At 29.6% G+C, this 27,807-nt stretch overlaps 2 protein-coding genes across 4 annotated transcripts in view; both read left to right on the top strand.

Annotated features, from left to right (window-relative positions):
- Nucleotides 1-3,106, top strand: part of LOC148239179 (uncharacterized) — a 138,744-nt gene extending 135,638 nt beyond the window's left edge. For all 3 annotated transcript variants that reach the window (XM_088191741.1, XM_088191750.1, XM_088191759.1), the window contains one exon: nt 19-3,106. In XM_088191741.1, coding sequence (XP_088047867.1) covers nt 19-1,464 — 1,446 coding nt within the window. In that variant the 3' untranslated portion in view covers nt 1,465-3,106. The remainder of the gene's footprint in view (nt 1-18) is intronic.
- Nucleotides 3,107-4,398: 1,292 nt separating this feature from the next.
- LOC148239183 (scoloptoxin SSD14-like) lies at nt 4,399-19,585 on the top strand. Its single transcript, XM_088191822.1, has 10 exons — nt 4,399-4,481; nt 8,283-8,351; nt 16,754-17,205; nt 17,284-17,476; nt 17,692-17,895; nt 17,968-18,217; nt 18,288-18,478; nt 18,660-18,900; nt 18,975-19,088; nt 19,159-19,585. The coding sequence occupies exons 2-10, from the start codon at nt 8,290-8,292 to the stop codon at nt 19,306-19,308; spliced, it is 1,857 nt and encodes a 618-aa protein (XP_088047948.1). The 5' UTR covers nt 4,399-4,481; nt 8,283-8,289; the 3' UTR covers nt 19,309-19,585.
- Nucleotides 19,586-27,807: the final 8,222 nt, after the last annotated feature.

The raw sequence follows: 27,807 nt of genomic DNA on the forward strand, positions 1-27,807 counted from the left end.
GACCCTTTAACATTCCAGGTGCTCATGATAGCGCGCTACCACCGTCATCGCATCGCTTCGGCCATCTACGAAGTCACTCTTTCGGCTCAAGTGACCATCACGCATCAGCGAAATCCATTCTTTGTGCCCACCGTGACGTCACCAAATGCTCCGAGAGTACGAAGCAGAAGTGCTTTCTCCACAGTCTTTCAACTGGTCGGCTCTTTCTTCATCCTTTACTTTCCCTATTACTTCGTCATCCTCTGGCAATCTATATCTTCGCTGATTCAAGCCGAAACCAACGGAAGAGCCGGAAACGTTAAGCTACCACCCCATATAATCACACTAGCTACGTCTTTCCTCACATGCTCGTCGCCAGTGAATGGAGTGTTATATGGAATCAAGAGCAAAACTCTTAGAAAGACGTTTCAAAACTATTGGAGGAAGAAGATGATGAAGAATGAGATGAACCAAGAATTGCAAGCACGCACGCCAAGTACGTGCGGATCCAGAAGACCTTCAATAACACCTTTAGGGATGATGAATAAGCCTTGCCTACAAAGAAGATTATCAGAAGCACTTCTAGACGTAGGCAGATCGTACAACAGCCCTAACAGAAACAATAAAATCAAGAGGATCGCTTCTGATCACACGTGGAAAACTGGAATCACGTTTAACGGACTAGATAGTCCTCCTCCCGTTCCAAAGGTTGAAAGAGCTATAGCGCATACATCGAGCTGCAACACTTTACAAGTGCCAAACGCTGAAGGAGATACAGCTATGCCTCAAGTCAAAGAAGACGAGGCTTACATATCGTTTAAAAGCTCTTTTAAAAGCCATGATCATAGCAATCCAAGAACTTCAGCTATACCCATTCCTAGACCAGCCGTGAGTACAGCAAATCTCATACTTCAAAGAGTATTTGGTTTGGATGGATTGGATGGTGTTCAAAACAGAAGAACAAGGCCAAGACCTCCCGCCACGTCGGCTCTGACAGCTAGACGCTCACCGCGTATTTTGATTACGAGAGCTTTTTCAGAAGAGAGTGACAAATCTCCTTCCATTCCAGGATCGCCAAATCGAGAGGCCATAATGAAAAAGTATTCGTGCTCAACTACAACTCTGTTGGAGAGGAAATGGAAAGCGCTGAGGGTCGAAGAGAGATCCAAGCCGGAGACGGACAGCGATAGTGATTTTTGTGAGACGCAAAAAGACGATAATACCAACACAGAAGCCATCGAAGACGAGAGCAGCGGAGACGCTAACAGCGACTCGAGTGGAGCTGAAGAAGAAGGAAGAAAATATTCTTCTTTGGACGAGAAGGTCTCAAATAATAATGGTAGTGTAGCATTAGCGTCGGAGGAGCAATTGCTGCTCTCTTGGCCTACAACAAAGACGAAAATTCAAACATCTAGGCCTAACGGGATACTGACGAATTCGTCCAAGTCCCAATGCGTTAGAAATGACACAGAGACGATCGATTAAATCCGACGTTAACACATAAATGATATTTTTATAACATTTACATACATCAATCACAGATTCTATTTTATATATCTGATGAAAAAACATATCTATGGGAAAAAATCTGAAATTTTAAAGCATATATTTTGGTTGAAGAAATTCATAATACAAACATACACATTTATTTTTAGAATTATTAAAACTCTAAATGACCAACTCTTGCGTAAAATAGAATAAACTTAAATGGTACCGGAAAGGAATCCATTTTTTTCAAGCTTATCTTTTTGGAATGATTTTTTTAGTAATATTACTCATGCGTTAATATTCAAATACTATTTTAAACATTCCATGAATTCAAGAGGTTAAATAATATTTTTTAAGCCATTAAAAATGGATTTCTTTTTAATGCCCTCAATATATATATATTATATAATACGATCCGAATTATTATATAATTTAATAATATTTTATATCTACGATACACTGTTTTAATTTTAGTTGCTAGTATATAGTTCATTCCAAAGATGTTACGAAACGCTTAAAATATACATATATGTTTCTAGTCCATTAAGTATTTTTTTCCTGTTATATAGATCTACATATATATATAATAGTATGAAATTATAAAATTGTTATAGGTGTTACAAATACACCATAAATGTATGTATATGATATTATTGTGTTGAATCGATGTATCAATAATAACAACCAAGTTTAGAATTATTTTTCTAGTCGCTTTATTTACGTGTGTGATATATATTTTGTATTATAATTATGTATGTTATAGTCATGGACTTGAACCATTTTGAACAAAAGGGTAACCTATATACATATATGTACGATGTACACTATCGAAGATATTATTTATTAAAATATAATAAAACTGACCTAATGTGTAACTACAAATCGTTGCCAACTCTATATAGGACGAAAAGGTTACCTCGATTTATATAGTATAAAAATGTATTTATTATATTAGAATAATTATTTTAACGTGGTGCGGTGTGCATTTAATAATATTTTTTGAGATTGTAAACCATATTTGATCTCATTATTATATATTACGTATATATATTTTATAAAGATCTTTCTCTTAGAAGTGTTCTTTGAAGGTTGCTTCATAAAGATGCAAGGCTTATCTTTGTAAACAAGGAACCTATTTTTTCATTTGAAGTGAAAAAATACCGTTTTCCAATCTACAACACACATTGGCACAATACTGTAAACATTTATTGGCTTTATGTTTATATAACGTAGATAGAAAATAATGTATTTCACATAAGTTGAACCAATATTTATCATGATAACGCTCTCTTGAAAGTAATGAAAAGGGAATAAAAAATGTTCCATCCCGTAGATTTATCTAAAATATATATTGCAACCTTCATAAGACAATATACACTTTTGTAGTAAACTAATTTGCACAAATAAAATAGAAATGTGCTGGACACGTTTCGTATGTTTTGTTATACGTATATTTGTATTTATTATATTATATTTTTATGTTATAGAAATATAATATTATTTTTATTAAAGACAGTAAAGTACACAGTTGATGCAGAATGTATAAATATTTTTCAAATAAAAATGAATGCCAAAATTCTTTCTCTAAAGTTTTTTTTGCCTTTGTATTATACAATATAAAACAATCGTGTAATAATCATTGAACTTTATATCATAAAGATATTATACTTTTATTATTGTAATATGCTATATGTATTTCGTAAGACAATCTCTTGAGTATAAAACACACAAAGTGTTAAATTGCAAGAGATTCTCAACCAGTTCTTATGACAGATAATTAATTTAAAGTAAAAATGTGTGTCGTGTAATAAATAAATATATATATACGTTACATAAAAAATATGATTTTAAATCACATGTATTGGATTAAACGTAAGTTTATGCTAGTAAACATCACCTAATTAAATCCTAATCTATGATGATTTATTAATAAAATACTGCCTATAACCATCATAGTTAACTATATTAGATGAAATTGTAGGTATTTCATCATAAATAGTACAAAAATGCGTAATTTATTCAACAAAACTTATTAAAATAACATATTTGTCTTTCTTAGTATTAATGTCGTTTAATATATTCTAAATAAATAATATTAAACAATACCAGATAAATCACTTGTGATGTCATCAGAAAAAATATATCAATCACATTAAGTATATTAATGATTTTTATATTTTACAAATATCAACTTCTTAGCCTTTTTTTATTACTGTGGAATATAAATAGAGCAAGATTAAATTTATATAAAGATTTAGTACTTAAATTTCTTAGATAAATACAAATAAAAATAAATTGCTTTTTTGTATTTTGAGCAAATAAACGTTAATAATTAGATATATTGCACGGACCTCCAAATAACACATCCGTCATAAGATTAAGTATCGCCAAAACTACTCTTTGTTTGGAAAGGATAAATAAGAACACATTAGATGGGACATTTACAGGAAAATGACAGAGATTCAAAATAATAAGTATAGTTTACAAGTCAAAGCTAATGAAATAAAAAGCTTCTGTACATAAACTATAAGGCATGTTAAGTATAAGATTTTTTGCTGATGAAGAAAGTGAGTTGAAACTCGAGAATTATACTCTATCAAATATATGAGTGATAAAATGTATATATATATATATATTTTCTAATTGAAATATAAGTAAAAAAAATATGAAATCCTTACCTGCCTAACTATATGATCAAAAACAGTAAGCTGTATAAAGTGAGTATATAATCTAACATTACCATCAATTATATTGTGTCATGATGACTTGATACTATTTTTTATATGTTTGCATTCGAGCAAGACATCAATAATTGAAACATTATTACTGACAATTAGAGCAATTGCGGCAAACTTGAACCGCTTCAATGGTTTGTTACCACTGAACGCTAGGACCACTAACTTACTTTATCAAAGGCAGGACTGAGCAGTCAGTCAGTCCATCGGCGACCGGTCACCTGTCAGACGTGATCACAGATATATATTTTAGTGATCTGACGAACGTCAAAATAATAAGTAAGTAAAATTTATATAATTTATTAAATCATTTTTTATTATATTTATTAACAACAAAATGCTAATAAATATTTGCGAAGACAGAAGATCATTTAACATCGATAGTATAATAGAATTGTTTTAGCATATATTTATATTTTTTATTGTAATAATAATATATTAGTCGATATAAAAAAAACATCATACAAACCATGCTTTCAATACAGTTTTTATAAACTTTCATTTTAAATTATATCGTAACGCTGTAATAGCGTTACAAAATACGTTCATGCTTTAAAAAAGTTAATCTAAAATATATGTATGACAATATTAACAATTTGCTTTGGTATATGTCGCAAATTTACGAGTTAGCTACATAATTATTTAAACAAACGTTAGTTAACGATCGACCTTCAAATATTTCCAAATTATATGACTGCAAAAAAATAGGAAAAAAAATTTTAAGATGACCTTTGAATTCCAAGAATGGCGTATTATTTGTGTACTACACACGTGAGACAGGATTAGCTTATATATTATATAATATATACACATATATGTATATAGTATACATAACTCAAGCCTTTTATTACTATTCAACAATCGTGTAATTTAAAGAATGGGTCAATATAGAGTGAAGGATATGACAAATTAAAAAATATATTTATAATATAAATTACTGCTATTTAGAAGCTAGTTGTGAACACAAATGCAATCATTTTTTACTTGCCATTTTGTTCTACACTCCAATATAGTATAAAAAGTTTTCAAATTCTGTTTAACTTTTTAGTCGATGTTGCAAATTATTGCGACATTTTATTTGTGCTTCTATAGCTATTATTTTCTTGTAATATTCATCTTATTTTTAGTTTGACAAAACCTGTGTATTTTATAATAATACTAAAAGTCATTCATAATTAATATTTTCCCGGATAGTTTTTAAGCTCCAATAAAAAAAATGATCAAAATTTGTATAAAATTGTTAAATGATAATTTGAGGAAATAGTATTTTTATTTCTATCTGTAACATATTTTCGTGATGAACGATTTATTATAAAAAACTATTTAAAATATTTGTATTATTAATTTATTTAATCACTATATTTCTTTTTATTAAATTTTTGATGTTTTTGTAATTATAATTACATTACTCCAATACTTTATTAATTACTTATTTCGTTGATTTTAAATTATCGCTCTTAAAAATTATCAAATAGCTCAAGCTATTTTCTTTGAGGTTTTTATGTTTTCAAATGTGGTTTTAATAATATATTTAACTGTAAATTACTCGCGTTATTTCATTACCGCGGATATTATCAATATCATTGTAAAACCAAAGAATGTATTCACAATGACATTGTTTTAGTTAAGCTTTCTTTACTGCGAATATTATCTATATCAAAGTAAAACAATAGAATGTATTCACAATGGATTAAAATTATATTAATACAATGCTTAAAAAATCTTAGAAATTCAATCAAACACTTGCTATATTTATCCCGATTTATATTAAATATATACTTTGTATTATATCTTAAAAATAGCTAGAATGTAACTTAAACCTATTTTTATTTTTATTTAATTTATATATTTACATCCGAGTTTCTCTTTAAATTGTATAAGATATCCAGCATCCCATTCGATAACCACGTTTTGGGTAAGGCAGAAAAAACCAGACACGAACGAGTGCTACATAATAGCCATAGCAATCATGCCCCATTATGCTATCTTTGAAGTCCATAATTTTCTATCGATTTTTTGCTTGTGCATATATTATAGACATTATATAAACCGCAACAATCCAATTACATTTTAATTGTTCCCGATTTGAATAGCTATTTTTCCAATAAAACTAATTTCTCAAATCAATTATCAACATAAACTTATCTTTATCCATTCCAAGTATACAATTGTTAAATATATACTTAAGGAAAAATATTTATAAAAATTGTTTTATTTTGTAATTTTCCAAGAACAAAGTTGCTACAAAAAAATTATAAAGAAATCAATTGAAATTTTTTCCTCATTATATGTATAGCTAAATTATTAATCATGAAAAATGACCTCATTATTATAATTTACAAAGTTCATTTTTAGACACTTTCTTCAAATATCTACAAAGTTTATGAGCCACATTACAAATAATTGTAATGTTTACATAAACTCTTAATTGTGCGTAAATTTTCGCATGTGAATATAAAAATATAATTAATATTTTTTTTTAAATATGTAAATATATGTGTGTTTAAAATAGCACATGCCGTCTATCTGAAAATAAAAATATAAAAAAATGGTCTTATCTACTAATTGGTAAGAAAAACAATATCTTGCGACGCAAAACCACGTTTTGCGTACTAGTTTTTATTGATTTTATCTATGAACTTTAAAGTGACCTCAAGAGCAAAAGTTGACAATACTTTAAGCTCCGGGAAAAGTTAACGAGGTAACAAAGAGGACAATCAAGATAAATAATAAATGGGTACAATGAGAGTAGAGAATTATCTGAGTGATAATAAATGTATCTATATTAATTAAATACAGTACTTATATTATAACAATAACAATAAAAAGCGTATAAACTAAACTTTTGCCAGTGAAAAGCTTTAATTGAACATACAGAAAGTTCAATATAATATTATTTTCATTTTTTATGTGATATAGTTTGCTTCTTAGGAAAGAATATATCCTTCAGCCATTTTTATTAAAGTATAAATTGTCAGAAGAGTTTTAAATAGGTTTCTATTATACAATGAGTTGAAATATTTTAATAAATATATAGTACGTTAAACTATGCCTTATTTTATAGAAAATAAATAATAAATTTTGGTCAAACTTTTCATTAAAAAGTTATTGTCTTAGTATGCTATTTTGTATTATTTACTTTTAGACAATTTTTTAATTGTATTATATTTTATTACCCTATTAAAAAGTCACGCAAAAGTACATGACGTAATATTGTATCTATCTAAATGATATACTAAGTATAAAGTCGTCTTTTTTTACAATGTTATAATTAAATAATATGAATATAATGATTTTATTGTACATTAGGATTTATGTCGCCAACGCAACGCCTCCCAAAAAATATAAACTTAGCAACCTTGAATACATACATATGTGGATATATGTAATCATGTTCATCTCTTTTCATTTGCAACCAGTACTTGTTTCCGTTGCGCAAATTTCGAAATTCGCATATGCGGACCTTGACCCTAACCACAGCTACCAGAGCTTCTCAACCTGATAAAATTTTATCTGACATGATTTTTTTATCATTTCTTTTGGAAGAAAAAATAGATAACACTATTGCGAACTCATATTAATTAAATAAACAATCAAGTTTATCAATCAATTACCATATGAGTTTAATAACCCAAAATGTTGTAGCTTACGTAATAAGATAACGTACTTGCTTATTTAATGAACATTATAACAATGTTTTAAGTAATAGCTGTAATTTATTATAAATTTATAACATATTTGAATTACGCAATATCAGCGCCATTTTATGTTAAATTTGACAGCCATTAAGTGCTCGAAATTGATTAAATTATGCATTTATTAAAACGTTTCTGGATTTCACATTCATATCACGATTACTACAAGATCTGCATGTAAAGTTTAAATAAAAAAATGTATGCTGTTAAGAAAATTAAACGATCGTTTTAGTATTAAAGGTGACATTTCATCACTATATTTTAAAACATAACATATATGTTCATCAAGTGTTGCCATTATAAAAATTACGGATCTTATTTTTTGCTTTTATTATTATTGTAGATTTATCGATGTTAATTTAATTTATCTAATTATTTATTTCAGAAACATCATGACTATGGGACAAATGAAACTAAACGAAGATGTGGAGGGAGGGACTAAAAAATGCTGGAGGTAATTTCCATTTTCAAAATATTAGTTATATATAATATATATGTCGATCTTAGATAGTCTTCAATATCCTGATAGTTAGTGCTCTTTAATTACCAACATTTGAGCAACATTATTCTTCTCAGTGAGCGTATTTATAAATTGGATGTGGTTATGAATTTTAATTAATTAATGATAAAAGAAAAATATGGAAACAGTCAACATTCCCGGTATGCAACGCTTATAACGTACGCTATTGTGATTCCTAAAATTAGTCATCCAATTTCGAAACACCAAAACAAATATCGGCAATTCATTTTACTCCGCACTATTGGCATTACAAAATACACAAATCAGTTAACGATCGGCGCTATGGCCGCCAAATAGGTTTTTTCGACCAAATTTGTTCGGTTTTTCACGGTGTTCATTGTATTCTCCTTTAATTCTCTGCCATGTAAAAAAACGATTTATTTAACGTCTACAATTAAAACTAATTGTCGTTAGTGTTAACTATTTAGTTTTAGTCGATATGAAAATTTTCATAACATCCGTGTCATTAGTAATAGGTACCATATACCAGGGGCGTATATTCAGGGTGTGCTAGGTGTGCGGCGCACACCCGCAAAACCATCTAAAATATAAATTTAGAAATTCAGAAAATTTAGGGCATAAAGCGACATCATTTTGCATACAGTAGTATGCAAAATTATAAAATTTTATTATGCAGTGTATAGTATGCATTGGTATTTGTCATTCGCTCTAAAAGTTTCCGCGCGACCGACACGCTATGTATTACTCATGTGGCGCGCCGACCTTGAGTGCGGCGGCCGACTAAAGTAAATTGTTCCGAGATTTAACGGCTGAAGTCGTTCTGTCGGCTGGCAGCGCTCAGTAGTAAAATTGGTCTCGAATTTGGTGCACGTACTTCAAAAACTCTTGCGTCCGTCGCTGCTTTTTTATTACATTATATCACAATAACAGGTCACTCATTTTTTATATTTTGGGGTAAAATAGTTTATTATCTTATTTACATATGATCAATACTTAATTTTCTATTCTAGATTATATTTTTTTATTTACCCCAATAATGATGAAGAATATTATTGAAGATATTTGGAATAATCCATTTTCAAAAAGAAGTTATGAAATTAAATTGAAGATCATCAAAATTGGCAAACCACGTCCACCTCTTCCCAATTTATTTATGAAGCATAAAGACAATAAATGTGAATATACAAGACATTTTTCATTTTCATCATATGAACGATCTGAGTGGTTAACAGGCTGCGAACTTCGATCTAGATTGTTCTGTTGGCCATGTTTATTGTTTTCCAAAGAAAGAAGCGTGTGGAAAAAAAGTGGATTTGCTGACCTTAGTCATCTGATAACGGCACTGAAAAAACACAAAAGAGCGCAGTCACACGTTCAATCATTTTTTTCTCTCAAAATGTTTGGAAAACAACGAATTGAAGTCATGATTGACGCTCAACGTAAAGCTAATATAAGTCAACATAATGAACAAGTTCATAAAAATAGAGAAATATTAAAGCGAATGATTGACGCAGTAGTATATCTAGGAAAACAAGAACAACCTTTTCGAGGCCACGATGAGTCCTGTAATTCACTAAACAAAGGAAATTACCTTGAATTTTTAAATGCACTTCGAGAATACGATTCTGTTTTGGATACTCATTTAAATACTGCAACGGTGTTTCGTGGTACTTCCCCATCCATACAGAATGACATAATTGAAGCAATTGGTGATGTTATTAAAGATCATATTAAGGAAGAAGTAAATTCAGCAAATTTTGTCGCTATTATTCTTGACGAAACTTCAGATATAATGACGAACTCACAGCTCTCAACAGTTTTGCGTTTTGTTTATGAAGGTAAAGTTTACGAGCGGTTTATTGGCTTTACAGACGTTAGCTCTGATAAAACAGCCGATGGCTTATTTTGCCACGTTGTAAATATAATTGAAGAATTTCAAATTCAAGAAAAATTAGTTAGACAGACTTATGATGGGGCGAGTGTAATGAGTGGGCATATTAGTGGTTTGCAAGCCAAAGTACTCGAAGTTTATCCACTGGCCATTTTTACACACTGCTATGCTCATATGTTGAATTTAACATTACAACAAGGTCTTTCCAATATAAAAGTGTGCAAATCATTCTTTCAAACTTTAAATGGATTGTCTGCATTCTTTTCGAAATCTTCCAAACGAATAAATGCTTTACAAGAGTTTGTAGCTAGAAGACTTCCTTCTGTTACACCTACAAGATGGAATAACACATCACGGTTAAGTAACACAGTGCAAAAATACAGAAATGAATTTACGGACTTTCTTCGAGACGTCGTGAAAAATTGTGAACTATGGAACCCCGACACTGTAATAAAAGCACGAGGTTTTCTTAGCTTTTTGGAAGATTTTAAAACAAGAAAACTTCTCCACATATTTTCAAACCTTTTTGGAAAAACTGATGTGTTATACAACATTTTACAATTCAAATCTTTTGACATATTATATTGCTGTAAGAAAGTTACCGAAATTTTGCAACAACTCAGACATGAACAGGAAAATAATTATGAAACATTATGGGATTCTTATGTAACGGAAGAAAATTATCCAAGACTGAGTAATGATTTGCTTGTTGAAGAAAAGCACGCGTTTAGCCAACTATTTAATACAATAGTTGATAATATATGTAAGCAAATTGAAAACCGTTTTTCTTCAATGTCCAAATTGGAATATTTTCACCTTCTGGAGAAAGAAAAATATGAGCAATATAAGGGAAAATTTCCAAATGAATTACTTACCAAACTGCAACAATTCTATGGAACATTATTTGATTATATAAGTTTAAAAAATGAGCTTGCTGTTCTTTATCATTTGCCTGAATTTGCAAAGAAATCTGTTCATGAGCTTGTACAATTTATGAACACAAATAATTTTGAGTCAGGTTTTCAGGAAATAGATAAATTAGGCAAACTAATATTAACTCTTCTAAGCAGTACTGCTTCAGCAGAACGTTCATTTTCTGCTCTGAAACGAATTATTATTTGTTATCGAAATACCCAAGGCCAAGAAAGGCTATGTGGCTTAGCTTGATTTCAATAGAAAAAGGGATCCTTATGGATATTAAAAAGAAGAGCACTTTATATGACAGCGTGATAGAAAAATTTATGATCAAAAAAAGAAGATTAGATTTTATATATAAATAATTATAAGTTTGTGGTTATTTATTTATTTATATATGGGAAAAAGCTCGGCTAATAAAAATAAAAAACTGTACTTTTTTATTTTTTATAGCACACCCAATATTAACACCCACCGTACGCCACTGCCATATACGAGTTTTACGCGAATATCAAAACCGCAATATACGAAATGATATGATTCAGCGTTTGCAGTATATGTTGACTCAATTATCGTATGTCTGCCGCGACAGTCTGCATCGTTTGTCCGAATCGGGAGCCTCCATTAGACATAACCTCAAAATTGTGTCAAAAAATGGTGCAACGGCGACATCTAAGATACTGAAAGATGGCAAAGAAGTGGAACGTTCCGAGAGACGATGAATCTAAAAATTCGGAAGCTCGAGGTACATTAAATTCCATCGATGGCAACAGACCTCAAATTTCGTATTCAGCGCTGGGAACGCCATATTGGTAAGCCTGAATTTTGGCAATAAGCGTACGGCCATGAGCCATTATTATTTTTTTCTTACCAGTAATAAAAATGTTTTTATTGATAAATATAGTAAATATATTTTTATTTTTAATATCGTTGTAAAAGTAATAAATATACACTTAAAGTTTGTATTTACTATGTACTACAATAGTTAATAACATTTTACTGATACTAACAATCAATGATCCTAAATGTATTTAAAATATTGTGGTTAAAAAACATATTCCTTTGGAAGAACAATGTAGTTTATTGTTGATATTTATTTTTATTATTTATTACTTATCGCCAACACTCGTTACAAAAGCATTTTATAAACGGTCTGCATATATACATATGTTCACAATATAATTGCAATTACTTAATTATGTCCTAATATGTTTACTTTACCATATATTAAATTCGTTAGCCAGTCTGAACTACGGTTTTGTTTTAATATGGTGGAAATTACAAAATATTTTGCAGTAAAATATAATCCCTTATGTTTACAATTTTTGCTGTGTGGAATTTTTGTATGCGCAATAATTCAATCACCTAACAAAAACTAGGGTGAAATTCTGCTTAAAAATGTTGCAGAAAAAAGTAAAAGATCAAAACTATAAAAATAATTTAAATATAATTTTTCTTACATATTTATGGGATTTAAGATTTTTGGATTTAATCAATTTTTCATAAACTTTTCTTACTTAATTTATAAAATTGTCATTAGCTAGTTTGATCTGCCAACATGTTACAATATGGCGATTATTTCAAAAAATAAAATAATGATGTGCTATTAAAAAAATGTTGCATAAAAAAAGTCACGAATTCAAAAACATTATAATTATTTTTGAAAAATTATACATTAAATTAGAAGATTTATATTTCTAATTTTATTTGTTATATTGCCCATTGAAATATCTTAAATAATTTCCTAATCCAGTTTGATCTACCATCTTACTTCAAAATGGCGGATATTTAAAATCTTTAAAAATATTATGATATTATAAAAATGTAAAAGGGTAAAAATGTGGCAAGAATTGTATTATCAGATTTTTTTGTAAAATTGAGTGTGAATATCCCATAAGTTTCGTCTGCCGGTCTAATCCGCCATCTTGTTTCAAAATAGCAACTATTTAAAAAAACCTCTGAAATTGAAATTAAAAATTTTGCAACATTTTTGGGTCAGTTATGTGAGTAATTGATGACGCGATAACTGTCGTATTTTTAATTATATTGACATAAAACTTGTTCTTTAAGTATATCTTGTAAGCATCTCTGCTAATTTTGTTAGCTAGATTAACCCGCCATCTTGTTTTAAGATGGCGACTATTCAAATAAGTAGAAACAAAAATAAAATATAAATTTTATTGCGATTATAAAAATTAATAAATCGTAATTCCATTTTAAAAAATGTTTGAGCTAAAATTATAGGTCAAAAATGATTTATTATAAATATTGAAATAAAAAATATTAAAAAAAAAAATGATTTTACACACTTTTATATATAGGGATCTACCTAATTCCTATCATCTTTGCCGGTCTGCGTGACAATTGTGACGTTTTTATTAATAAGCCTTTATTTTTTCTAAAGCCATGAAATTTTATTTTTTCGTTGACTGCTAAAATATTATTTATTTTTAAAATCACGAAGATTTTTAGTAAATATAGTGAGGCGCATTTGGCAGTGTAGCGTATTTTTTATATTTTACTTTAACTTGATTTTACATACTCAATTAATTAAATTTATTCATTTTAATCTATTATATTATCCAGATTTTTGTTGACATATAGACATCAGCTGCTGTATTTAAATCTAATATCCAGCTGTTTGTTGACATTAATACAAAACTAGTGTTATAACTTGAATCTATTATATAAAACAACTAAGCAAAATTATTTTTCCTTATCTTTTATTTTTGGTCTGCTATTCTATTTAAAATTCATATGTATTATTACAACTTTACCAAAACACACATATCTCATAAAATAAAAATGTTTTTTTTTAATACTTTTGCTACCACATATCCAATTAAATTTTTAGTTAAAGATTGCATCAAACTGTTTTTAATTCTATATGCATTTTCGACTGTTTTAAAGCGAAACGTGATAGCCAGTGAAATATAGCCTCTAGTTTAACTGCTTTAGTTAAATATGTAGAACTCTTAATATAGATTTAAATTTAAACATCTTGTGCTTCCGCCACTGAGTTACTATTGTAATGTACGAAATCGATAAAATCTGAGCATCCATAACTATTTATTACCGTAGTTAAGTGACCCTAACTAAAATTCATTAAATCATCGTATTTTTTTATTATTGATAATGCAAATACCGGTTATTGAAGGTTGCGACCTTAAAATGTATTAACATTTTAATTGCTTAAAATAGGACCAGTTTTTTTCTCTATTCAAAGGTACTTTTATTAAAGCGTCATTCAAAAATTGACGGAATAGCTAAATTTTATTATATTTTTGTTTACGATTAACTAAAATCGTATAAAATTAACTGGCGGATTTCCTCTTAAATACAAGTAAAAATAAATTCTCAGAAAAATACGTATAAATTAGCAAGCTCTGGTAGGGTTTTTTTAATCAGAGGTTACATATTTGTGTTTCTTTTTTCATATTCTTTCAACGTCCCTTTCGTCCATTCACCCCGCCTTATAAGGCGTGTCGTTGTGGACGATACCAGCAACGTTAAATTATTTTACTGAAGTACTTATGATATTGAATAAGGTTTTAACAAATTTTAACCATTTGGTCTTAGATAACACTGATACTTAGTAAGTTTTGAATATCCCCAGAGTGCGTAGTCGTTCTTGCGCATTTTGATTTTTACGTAAAAGGTTAACATTGCGCATGCCCATTTCAGTAGCAAAACACAACTTCGCAAGAAACCCGCGTATCGATTCTTGGTTACATATTTTGAGGTTACAGGGCTGAAACGCCATAGTTACAACTAACAATGTCACCTTTTTGAAATGCATTTGTGTTCGGACAAAATGACCATTACGATATTCGCGAATTTATTTGACGTACGGGTCCATGAAGTATTCCCAAATGAAGTCGTGAGATATTCATGAGTCTATCTATGGATTTTATGGAGAACATATACCAAAAATACAATATTGATAATATTCAATGGCCGCCAAAGGAAATAGTTTCAATAATGAAATCTTGCGCTGGACTACAGCGCACATTTTACACAACTCAAGCATACAGGAGGTTCAAAGTAAAAGATACTACAGAAAAAAATTGTGAAAGTGACTCGAAAATGACGAGAAAATTGATAAAACAGTAAGGATAATATTTACATATGTAATATTAAATTATTTTGATTTATATCAAATTATTGAACCATTTGTATTATTATATTTATTTACCGACAGGTGTCACTACAAATTTTTCCTTATTTTATATTATTAAAAATAAATACTTTTGGAAAAATTCAATCAAAATCCTAATTTAAATTATTTTGGATCGACCGAATTGCGTTTAAATATTCTTAATTAACGGTATGTAAAAAGAGAAAGAGTTTTTCTATGGACGTCATTTCAGCTTTTACCGGAAGTTGGGACAAAAGTTAGCCAGTCAGTGGTTGTTTATTTTAAAATTTCGATTTCATTAAGATTCATAGTATTTCATATTATACATGACATGCATTTTTATAATAATAAGTGAGAGTCAAATGAAGCATATCTTAACCAAAGTTTGACCAATAGGAGGCGCAAAAAGCATTATCCCAATTAATTAACTTTTTCTAGAGAGGAGGGTGGGAGGCAAAAGTTAGCCGGTCAACAATCGTTTTTTAAATACTTCCATTTCATTGGGATTCATGCTATTTCATTAAATGACATTCTGGTCTAATCTGGTCAAATTCAAATGTAGTCCTTGATTAGAATCCACGTCAAAAGCAATAAAATCATGTCGTCGCGGTCACAGTCACTTTGTAGTGGAAACGCCCGTTACCGAGCGTTCCCACTGCAATGGTGCCGACACGATTTTATTGCTTTTGACGTGAATTTTTGACTTCTGAGAAGTGATAATTGTTTTTGCTCACTCCTTTTGACCTAAACTCGGTTTTAATACACTTTAACAAATACTCTCATATCAGAAGTCCATAGTATTATCGTTAGAGATAGCTATAATATTTTTAAAACAGTGTAATATCAAAGTGCATACCAACTATGGAACAATATACGAGACGCGACTTCTGTCTGTACTTCTTCTTCCGCTTATTTTTTATTATTATTTTTTGAAAAATTAAAAAAACATATTGGACATTGTTCGTTTTTCGGACATTATCTGGGCTTTTTCCTAAATATTTTATATACAATTATATTCACTCCTTGAATTTAATATTAATAAAAATATACATATATTTAATATACTAAAAAAATATAAAAATTAGCAAAAAGTAATAAAAAAATAAGTTTATAAATTTATTGCTTTAATCTTCATCAGTGTCTGTCAGATAAATTATATTATTACTGGTTAAAATATATATCTACCGATGAAAATATATTCACATATGATTTCACTGAAATATTATATTTTAAAAAATATTTTCGGAATGGATTCATGACTGTTTTTTTAGATTTTCTTTGCGGGATATCTCAAGAATTTTTTGTTTAGAATCAGGGACGTCATTGCCCTCCAAATTACGTTCCTAAGTTTTTCTCTACATTATTGAATGAACCGTATGCACATACTCCAGTTTATAAAACATAATCATTAAATATGTTATTTTGTTTCAGGCCCCGCAAAAGCAAGTTTAATATAATACTTACTATATGTATTATTGTACTTTGCGTTTTGATCGGCGCTTACTTCATCTTGAAGAACGACCGAAGACAAAAACCATACTTTGTCGGCGGTCTCGTCCCACCAGACGTAGAGTCACCTCTCCCCCCGTCGCCATCTCGTTATCATATCTTTAAAAAAGGAGCGGTTTGCACGGATGGACCACCATGCTCATCGATTGGCAGAGACATTTTGGGTAAAAATGGCTCTGCCGTCGATGCGACGATTGCAGCGATGATCTGCAACGGCATAGTGAATATGCAAAGCATGGGCTTAGGCGGTGGATTCCTGATGACGATCTACGAAAGGGAAACAAGAAAGGCGTACACATTGATAGCTAGAGAAACAGCACCTTTGAAAGCTACGTTCGATATGTACAAAGACAAGCCTGAAGGATCCAAAGAAGGTATAGATTAAACCGATACTAATGAACATATCTTACAATACTGACTCTCTTAAAACTAACTATTCAATCTTTTTACAGGACCACTTGCCATTGCAGTTCCCGGAGCCGTCAGAGGCTTTTGGGAGGCACACAAGAGATTCGGTAAACTAACTTGGATGGAAGTTATCGAGCCTTCACTCCAATTGTGCCAAACGGGCTACAATATGACTAAACACCAGTCCGACAGTATTGACATGAAGAAAAAGATTATCACAGAAGATCCAAATTTAAGGTATAATAATAATATTTTTACTCAGTCAATTACAGCAGAATACTGCGGTAATTGATGCTTATTTCTAGTTTTTAAAAGTGGCTATCATGCAATTCTGGGTGCTCTGCCAATTTTTAATATTATTTATTATGTCATTTTTTTTGACACATCTATATTTTTAATTTCTCAAGAATTTATTGTATGTTAATGTATAAAATTTAATTATTATTTAACAGAGAAATGTTCTATGATGAAAATGCGAAGCGATTGAAGCACACGAATGATCTTGTATTCCCATGCAAAACATTCTGCAGCACTTTGAAAACGATTGCTGAAAAAGGAGGAGATGAGCTATACACCGGTGCATTATCTGAAGTGTTCATCAAAGATCTTCAAGATGCTGGATCGATCATAACCAAGAAAGACTTGGAAGATTACACGTACTGTCTAACATATATATTTTAAATATGTATACCATAACATGCTTCTAAATATGTAATCAAATTTTTCAGAGCCATCTGGGAAGAACCGATTCAAGTTGCATTACCAGATAATGACAAATTGTTCTCAGTACCACCACCAGGCAGTGGAGCTTTGTTAGGATTCCTTTTGAACATCATAGGCGGCTTTAACTTCACCAGAGATAGCATTAAAGATGTTAACGCAACAGTCAAAACATATCACCGAATTCTCGAAGCTTTCAAATACACATACGCAAAGAGGACCCACATTGGAGATCAAGCTTTCGTTGACGTTAAAGATGTACATGACACTTTCAATTGTGTTGTTATAAATCATGAATTTCATTTTATTGATAAATTGTATATTTTAGTTGATCAAAAATCTGACTTCACCGAGCTACGCCAATGAAATAAGAATGATGATCAACGATAACCAGACTTACAACAATGCTTCTCATTACGGAGCAGAATTCGTCTATCAACCAGATCATGGCACTGCTCATATCTCTGTCTTAGCACCGAATGGAGACGCTGTATCCGTTACAAGCACTATCAATTACTAGTAAGTACTTATACTTTTGAGAATTGTATCTAAATGTACAGAGAATAAAAGACTTTTTCGATTCGTGAACCAATCAAAAAGCTAAAATCTTCCTATTCGATTTGTTTTTTTTTTGTCATAGATAAAATATTAAAACTAATATCTTAACCAACATTGTTTATTTATTTCATAATATTTTTAGCTTTGGATCAGGAGTGATGACCAAAAACACTGGAATTGTTATGAACAACAACATGGATGATTTCTCATCTCCTGGAATCATCAACGGATATGGATTACCAGCATCTCCTGCCAATTTTATCCAACCAGGAAAGAGACCTATGTCTTCCATGAGTCCGACGATCATCGTAAACAAAAACGGAGACGTTAAAATTGTAATCGGAGCATCAGGAGGCACTAAAATCACAACGTCAATAGCATTGGTGATTATAATAATATACATATATGTTTTATTACTTTTGTTGAATAAATTAACTTAATCAAATATGTCTTACAGGTTGTAACAAGATCTTTATGGTTCGGTCAAACTGTTAAACAGGCCGTAGACGCCCCGAGAATCCATCATCAAGTATTCCCAATGAGTATCGAATACGAATATGGAAACATGAAGGTAATGCATTGATTGTGTGATTGTTATATTTTATTAATTGTATATGATTTAATTTTATATATTATTGCAGCAAGTAATGGATGGTCTGAAAGGTCTTGGACATGAAACAAAGCGTTACGACGATCGAGGATCTATCATATGTGCCGTATTCAAAAACGCCACTGGAATCTACGCAAACGCCGATTACAGGAAAGGTGGAGACGTCTACGGCATAGATTGATAATCTTAACCTAGATGCATTTAAATTTACTAACAATGAAACAAATTGTGATATTAAGATTAAATATTGATAAAGCCATTGTTCATCAACCGTGATTATTCTATATTATACATTTTCAACGTCAATTACAAAGATATAACGTTGATGGACGATGAATTATATTTTTTGTTGTAGTTAATCGAATTTGATTTTTTTAATACAGTATTTTGTTGTTGTGTCGATATAAACGAATTTATTGTGTATGCGTCAAACTAATCTTTACTTAATCTGACAAAAATGAAAGCAATTATCGTGTGTGTGAAATGAAACGCTTTGATATGTAAACAGGTGCTGCGTTAATGTGCAAATGTTGAAATTTGCTAATTTTTCTCATAGAAAATAAAAAATATTATAAAAAACGTTGTTTTATTAAATTATATATATATGTATATGTCGTGATTTCACAGAAATGTGTTCCCACTGTGATAGCGACGGCACGATTTTATTGCTTTTGACGTGGATTTTTGCCTTCTGAGAAGGGATAATGGTTTTTTGCGCTCTCTCATTGGACAAAATTCGGTTTACACAGCGATGGCACAATTTAATTGCTTTTGACCTGGACTGGAAATTCACTATAAGGCAACACTGAGCAGTAAAGAAAACAAGAGTAATTACCAGGTAAATATTATAAGTAGGTATTTTTAATGCCTAATTAAAATATTTCGCATAAAATATGATTTCAGAAAATATGTCGCAACGGTGGCTAATTTTTATATTTATTTGTAGCATTATATTTATTATTTATTCAAGAAATTATATTACGATGGTAAAAAATATATAAAATGCCATTTTTATCATGAGGCCCGGACTCATTGTTTTCCCAGTACTCCGGTTCGCTCTCGGTAATGATGTAAAAATAATACTCAAATAAATATTAGTTTATTTTATCTTATTTTTATTTCACCCACATATATATTGTATATGTACATACGAATACAATTTTAGAGCAAATCGCTCTTGGAAAACAAACAAATAAATATATAAACATGAATACACAAAAATACAAATGTATCAAAAATATTCAAAATTATTTATTCATTCGTTTATTTAAAAATTAATGTGATTTTTGACGTTAAGACTCTTAGCTGTTTTACACAAGTCAAGTTCCTGATTGGTACAGGCTACTCTTAATACATCAAGGTAAGAATAAGCAAGTCAATTTCAATAAACGTTAATTGCATATTTAATTTTAAAATAAAATGATTCACATAGAAACGTTGAGGCAAACAATATGAGCACATTTTTTCCATTTTTGTATATTTTAGGTGTCAGTTTTCAAAATTCAGCATACTCTTTTCTTTCAAAGTGGCTTTCAGATTTGTATTGCTTTTAAGCTCGATTAATTCGTCAAATATCATTGCATAATCAAATCCCAATGCTGCTAGTTAATCAATATTTTTTGTTTCCAAGTGCCAGGGATTATTTTTGATTTTTCTTAAATCTTAAAATCTGGAGTTAAATTCCTTGGATAAGGCAGCTAAATAATTTTAAATTAATATATAGAGATTGCAATGGCTTCTAAAAGAAAGTTTTTACATCTTAAAGACCCGCAAGGAAAATGGCATTAAATGTAGTACATTAGTGTTTCGTGGTATTTAAATAAATTATTATATGTGTTGTAAAAGAAATTGAAACTTTTTGTGTACTCTCAATTATGTAAGACTTACATTGCAAGGTAATAAAAAAAATATTATATAGTATTTACAACAATAAAAACAGATTAAATTTTGCATATTTATTTACTAAAAAAATATTTTATATAATGATGGATTGGAATTATAAAAAAATCACTAATTCTTATCTTCCCAGATGCTATAGAAATTGAATAACACTATGATTACTATTATAAGTCACAGAATTGTACCATTTCTGCGCACTCATCCAAAATATATTTTATTGAGCCATTTCTATACATTTTAAGCTCTGAAAAATTTATATTGAACACCGTGGAGACCATGTAGAAAAAACCAATAAAATAAAAAACATAAACAACATGTACACTTAGTAATGTTGCAAACCATTCATATAATATTTTATTCTAAATGTTGCAATAGATGTCTCTATTTTGCTGAATTAATATAATAAATTCAAAAGTTTTATCTCTCAGTTTTACATAAATATATTATAATGGCCTTATGAGCACGTTTTCAATAAAATAGAATAGATAACACTCGCGTTATTTAGACCGATATGAACGTCAATGAAAACAACAACATAATAGAAATTTGTTATCATCAGAGGTGTGATTGAATTAAAAGCATTGGTTGAGGCACGATAATGGCAAACATACCTCTTAAAAAACGTGGCACTTATCACGTGCTTCGCGGCGTTTTAATGTAGTTTTATCATTATATTAAAAAACATGCTTCTTCATATATTTACAATATTGCCTTTCATCACGTCTCGCAATATTGTCATTCGATTGCGTGTGCGCAACATATTTCTTCGTTTTGCGCAACTAAACGTAAACAAGCTCAGTATTGATCGAAGTATGATCGAAGAAAAACATGCAATTTGTTTTAGAAAAGTTCTTCGACCTGCGGAGAAATATAAAAATAGAAAATGTTTTCCCAGTGGGACACAATCTATTTTTGATGAATCGAGACGTGCGTTGCGCTAGGATGTCTATGAATGTTGATTTTGAGCAAAGGTAGAAAACAAAGGAATCTTTTGAAAACTGATTGTAGATACTGTAGATTGTAGATATTCTACATAAATTCACAAATAAAGACTCCCAAGCCAAAAAAAAAGGCAAAATATATTGGTCCAAAATAGGTTATAATATTCACTAAGCCAATCCTCCAAGCTTTCCAAGCTGTTAAGTACACACACACTATCTCAAAACGTGGCACAAGTATTTAAACCGAATTTTGACCAATAGAAAGGTGCTAAAATCACTTCTGAGAAGGCAAAAATTCACGTCAAAAGCAATAAAATCCTGTCGGCGACGTCACGGTTTTATTGTTTTTGACGTGGATTTTTGACTTCTTATAATGGATGATTGTTTTTAACGCTCTTCCATTGGTCAAAATTCGGTTTAGATATGCTTAATTTGATTCTCACTCATAGTAAGTCGTAATATTGATATAAAAAGAGGTAATTCTGAACTTATTGTTAGTATGAACGCAAGATAACCGAGCGTTTCCACTGCGACGGCACGATTTTATTACTTTTGACGTGGATTTTCGACTTCTGAGAAGAAATAATGGTTTGTGTTATTGATTCATTGCTTATAAACCTAACCCCCCTCCCTTGAATTTGGCCAGAAAAACGCATGTTATTTAATCAGGGCCAACTCTATGTTATTTGGCGCCCCAGGTAAAAATTAAATTTGCCCCCTCCTCACCCTAATACTTAATTAATACATGAGCTCAATAATATAATTATAATTTAAATTATCTAATATTATATTTGACTCCATATTATTTTTTGCGATTGTGCATATTGAAGAATTTGTAGTTTTTTGTACTGTACTTCCTGCCTCTCGGGCCAGCCCTGCATTTAATGAAATACTATGAATCTTAATGGATTCGAAATATTAAAATACAATTACTGACTTGCCAACTTTTGTCGTCGACGTCCCTGTAAAAAGCTGAAATAACGTACCTGGCGTGGCAGCGATGTTTTATTATTATTTGTATTTTAAATTACAGGTTATTGCTCTTATATTTATTTTTAATACTTATTTCTATTGTTAATGAAACTTGGACACCGATTAATTTAATGATGTAAAACAAGATAAGACTAGAAAAGAATAATGGAATTCTAATAACTGCTTTGGGCGAAAACCGCAGTAATTATAGTTCATAGTATTGTAAAAATAAATACGATAGAAATAAATTATTTTAAGCCAACAAAGAATTTATGTTACAAGAATAGCCAAAATGGATATATATGAATTTTATAGTGTTATAATTAATTCCAATTTTGAACACTTTTGTGAACAATATGTGCTATTTTTTTAGAAGACTTACAATGGAAGTACATAAGTATTATTTGATTATACATATGTTACAATGCCAATTTTCAGTTTTAACATAAATATTGTAACGCATTAAAATATTGATAACAGTTTAAAAAATAGAGCCTTGCAATATAAAATAATTAAAAAAAAAATGTTATTTCAATAGATTAGAAACGTATTTGGAAATCAAATTAGTCATTTAATTATTGCATCATTTCATGCAACTTTTTTCACATAATATATTTATATAATAAATTATATGATATATTATATTATTTTCTTAACGAAATTTCAAGGTAATAAATGGAAATAACAATTAATTTTATATCTTTACCTGTGATTTTGTAGTATAATGTTATTTTTTGTATATTATAGAACATACAAACTTTTCTTAAATCCTTTGAATTCTCTCCAACAACAAGGAGTAGTTTGCTTCGTTGGAATTCCAGTCAATAGAACCATATTCGAGGACGCTACAAACTAGCGTATTGATTTTTTAGAAAACTTACAAAAGGAATACTTAAATAAGTATTATTTGATTGCATATTTTAAATGCAAATTTTCCATTTCACAGTGAATATTGATGACAGTCAGAAATAAAAACTTGATAACACAGCTTCAATAAATTTGTCATTTCGAAAATTACCTCATATTCGCAGTCAAATTAGTCGTTTAATTACTGTACCATTTTATAAAAAAACTTTTGTTATACTTTATATTGGTTGTTATTAATTATATAATATATGATAAAAAATACACAAAGTAAATTTAATGAATTCAGTTTCATACTTTTTAACTTCCGTGAATAAATACTTTTAAATTACCTGTCTCGTCGAATATAGCTAGTCTTTTTACTGATTTTTAATTGCGAAGATTGTTCAGAACGTATAAATATTATTCATGTATTAATTATAGCATTTGAATGAATACAAAAACATATTATATTATTATATCAAAAATAGATATAAATTCTTATTTTTTGTTATTGTTTTAATTAAAACAGTTTATTGTATTAAATATTATTTATTTAATCTGTTTTAATTTTATAAGTCGATAATGGTAGATAATGTTGTGTTGAATTGCAAAATTATAATAATATTCTAAAAATCATAATATTTATGACGTTAATATTTGTTATCTAAAAATGTTTATTATGATATATTAACAAAGCTTTGTATATCAATAATATGTAAACAATACAGTGTGAAAGTTTAATCTTCTCTTATCACTTTATTGTTTTGTTTATATTGTATTGTTTATTTTTAAATATAATAGCCAATATGCCTCGATTTGTTTGCAAATACAAATTTGTTTGCTTGTTTGACCTTGTGATTTAGTGTCATGGTCGATTCTTGGCGGGCGCTTCATGCTCATGTTTCCATAGATAGGTATTCACAGTATTCGTTTTCACTGTTCTTGATCGGCTAACATGAAAAAACAAACTAGAACCGACGTGATGTAAAAATATAACAATTATGCAAACAGCGTTCGTACACCGGCTTTGACCCATTGGCGTACCGAACCTTTATTTATATGATTCATAGCAAAAAGTTAATCAAATAAATTTACACAATTTAAGTTAAAAACGATTAGCTAAAAATATATGATATTGCGGTTGATCGCATCTTTAATAACCCTTTATCAGCGAAATACAACAAATAATATTTACTGTAGATAAGATAATGTTACATAGTTAAAAACACATATATTTCATAAAATATCGAAATGATTGCATTTTTTGATGAAATGTTTTAAAGAGAAAAAAATATATCACTAAAAGATCTTCCTTAATTATACATATGTGTATTGTTATCAACTGACAAATATAAAAAGACTTATAAATGAACTTTAAAACAATAATTTATTGCTATTTAATAATTTAATAAAAGTAAAATAAATAAATCTTATCACTGTTAGACCAATAGACAAAATAGACCACTAAATAGGTTCAAGTATGTATCTTTAGTAAACCAGTCGCGTTATGGCAGTTTTTATCAGAGCTGGCTCGAGAATATTCAGTTCCCCGGGATCATTTGAGAAGGTTTTGTTTGAGGAGGACAAATTCATGAGAGATCTAAAAAACCAACTCAGAATTTTTTTGAGGAGAAGAACTTACTGTGGGAGCTCAAAAAATGTCTTTTTGGAAATTTTTGTTTATGGAGTACAAAATTATTGAGGAAGACAATCCTCCTCAAGAGATGACGTCTGGTCACCTTAGCTAATGTAAACGTCCAACACCGTGCTAAATATAATCAAATAGCGCCCCTCTTCAAAGTAATTGAGTACAGCCTGACTCTCGGGCCGGCCCTGATTTGAGATGAGACTACATTTGAGAGGAGGGGGAATTTGTCCCCCTTGAATTTTGTCAAAAATTATTTTATCTAATTTATTAATCATATATAATATTATTGCACAATAATTAAAATATGGCAATATAATTGTTGTTTACTATTTTTTTGTTTTTATACATAACATATTTATCATCCTAGATAATATACTACTAATTACTATTATTCTACTAATTGTATTTGATATGTAATTACAGTGCTGATTAAAATTGATATTTTTACCTAAAATTTCTCCTAAATATGTTATATTAGCAACTATTTTTATATTATTATTTTACATATCTTTATAAGTGTAATATATATACATATGTAGTTTCTAAATAAAATGTTGAATACAATTTTTTGTATAAAAGTCGTTATGATGCATTGGGGATGATGATTATAATGATTATATTTGTTATAAATAAATATAATTACAGTAAAACACATAATTAGATCTAAGAAAAGTTCGTGTGTTCAATATAAAAAATAATATTTTACTATAAAATTACAGGTAAATATATAATATGAATTGTTATTTACATTTATTAGCGTAAAAGTTTGTTAAGAAAATAAAAACGAAACTAATTTATTTTAAATAATTTAATAATATAATATATAATTTACATTCAATTTTCATGAAATCATGGAATAATTAAATGACTAATTTGACTTCAAAACATGTCTCTAATCTATCAAAATAACAATTTCTCAAAAATACTTTTTTATTGCAATCTATTTTTTTTAACTGTTATCAATATTTCAATGCGTTACAATATTAATTAAAGAAAATTTGCATTGTAACAAATTTATAATCAAATAATATTTATGTACTTCCATTGTAAGTCTTCTAAAAAAATAGCAAACAATGTTCTCAAAAGTAAGTGTTTAATTATAACACTATAATATAAATATATATATTTTTACCAGCAGATATATATTTCTACTAGCGAAAATAGCATATAACTGACAGGTGCTAATGAAATTATATGCTGCTCTAAAATGTCTATGAAACTCAATTTAATGCGAAATGTACATTTTCTGTTCAAACCCAAACCTAACCTACACAAATTAGCCAAACCCAACTTGACCTAATGAAAGTTCTAAAACTAATTACAATTTTAGAACTCTTATTCGGTCAAGTCTAAAAATAAGCGGAAAAAGAAGTACAGACAGACGTCGCATCTCGCATATTGCTCTATAGTTTGTCTGCATTTCGATAATACACTATATTTTAAAAATATGATAACTAACCTTACTGATATTTCTACGGACTTCTGATATGAAAATGTAAGCGTGCATTAATTTATGTATTTATATAGGTTTTATTATGGCTCAAACTTAGCGGCACTCTGGTAACATTGACGTGACGTGGAGAAGTCAAAAATTCACGCCAAAGACTATAAAATATTGTCGGCGTGGATTTTTTACTTCTAAGAAGGGATAATCGTTTTGCGCTCTCCTATTGATTAAATTCGGTTTAGATATCATTAATTTGATTCTCATTTATAATGAATCGTAATATTGTTAGAAAAAGTCATATTATGTACGCTAGATAACCAAGCGTTCCCACTGTGATATTGCCCACACGATTTTATTGCTTTTGACGTGGATTTCTGTGAAGGGATAATTTTTTTGCGCTCTCCTATTGGTGAAAGTTCGGTTTATATATGCTTAATTCGATTATAAAATACTTAATATGGCGCTAGAAAACTGAGCGCTTAAACTGCGAATGCACGGTAAAATTGTTTATGATGTGGATTCTAAACAGAGACGTCGTTGCCCCCCCCCCCTCCCTCCTGGAAAAAGCTGAAATTACGTTCCTGTTATAATTCACTACGATTTCTTACCACCGTTTGCCTAAAAATAATTTTTCAATACGAAAATGCATTGGCTCAAACTTGATGCCTTATTCGTGATTTTTACCCCAAAACGATACTGTCGCGATGCTGCAGCTACTATATTCATTAGATATGACTTATTATTTGAATGACAATGTATAAGGTAAAACTTGTTAGGCGGTAAGATGTGTTTGTTTATTATCGATTTGTAAGCGTTTGCGTGTAAAGAAAACTCGCGCTGAACGGGTTGAAATTTTTAACGATGAAAATACAGTATACGCATGCGCGCCGCCGTCGAGTATATAAACCCCCTCTTTGACGTCTGACC

Source organism: Plectrocnemia conspersa, unplaced genomic scaffold, assembly GCF_051122295.1.
Source record: "Plectrocnemia conspersa isolate PC_06_02 unplaced genomic scaffold, ASM5112229v1 ptg000001l, whole genome shotgun sequence".
In the NCBI taxonomy this organism is placed as follows: domain Eukaryota; kingdom Metazoa; phylum Arthropoda; class Insecta; order Trichoptera; family Polycentropodidae; genus Plectrocnemia; species Plectrocnemia conspersa.

Bases quoted from the DNA above. Each gene is read 5' to 3' on its own strand.
- LOC148239183 (XM_088191822.1), top strand. From the start codon at position 8,290: ATGACTATGGGACAAATGAAACTAAACGAAGATGTGGAGGGAGGGACT. The intron at 18,218-18,287 runs GTACATGACACT...TGTATATTTTAG, and splicing joins CTTTCGTTGACGTTAAAGAT to TTGATCAAAAATCTGACTTC. The intron at 18,901-18,974 runs GTGATTATAATA...TATGTCTTACAG, and splicing joins TCACAACGTCAATAGCATTG to GTTGTAACAAGATCTTTATG.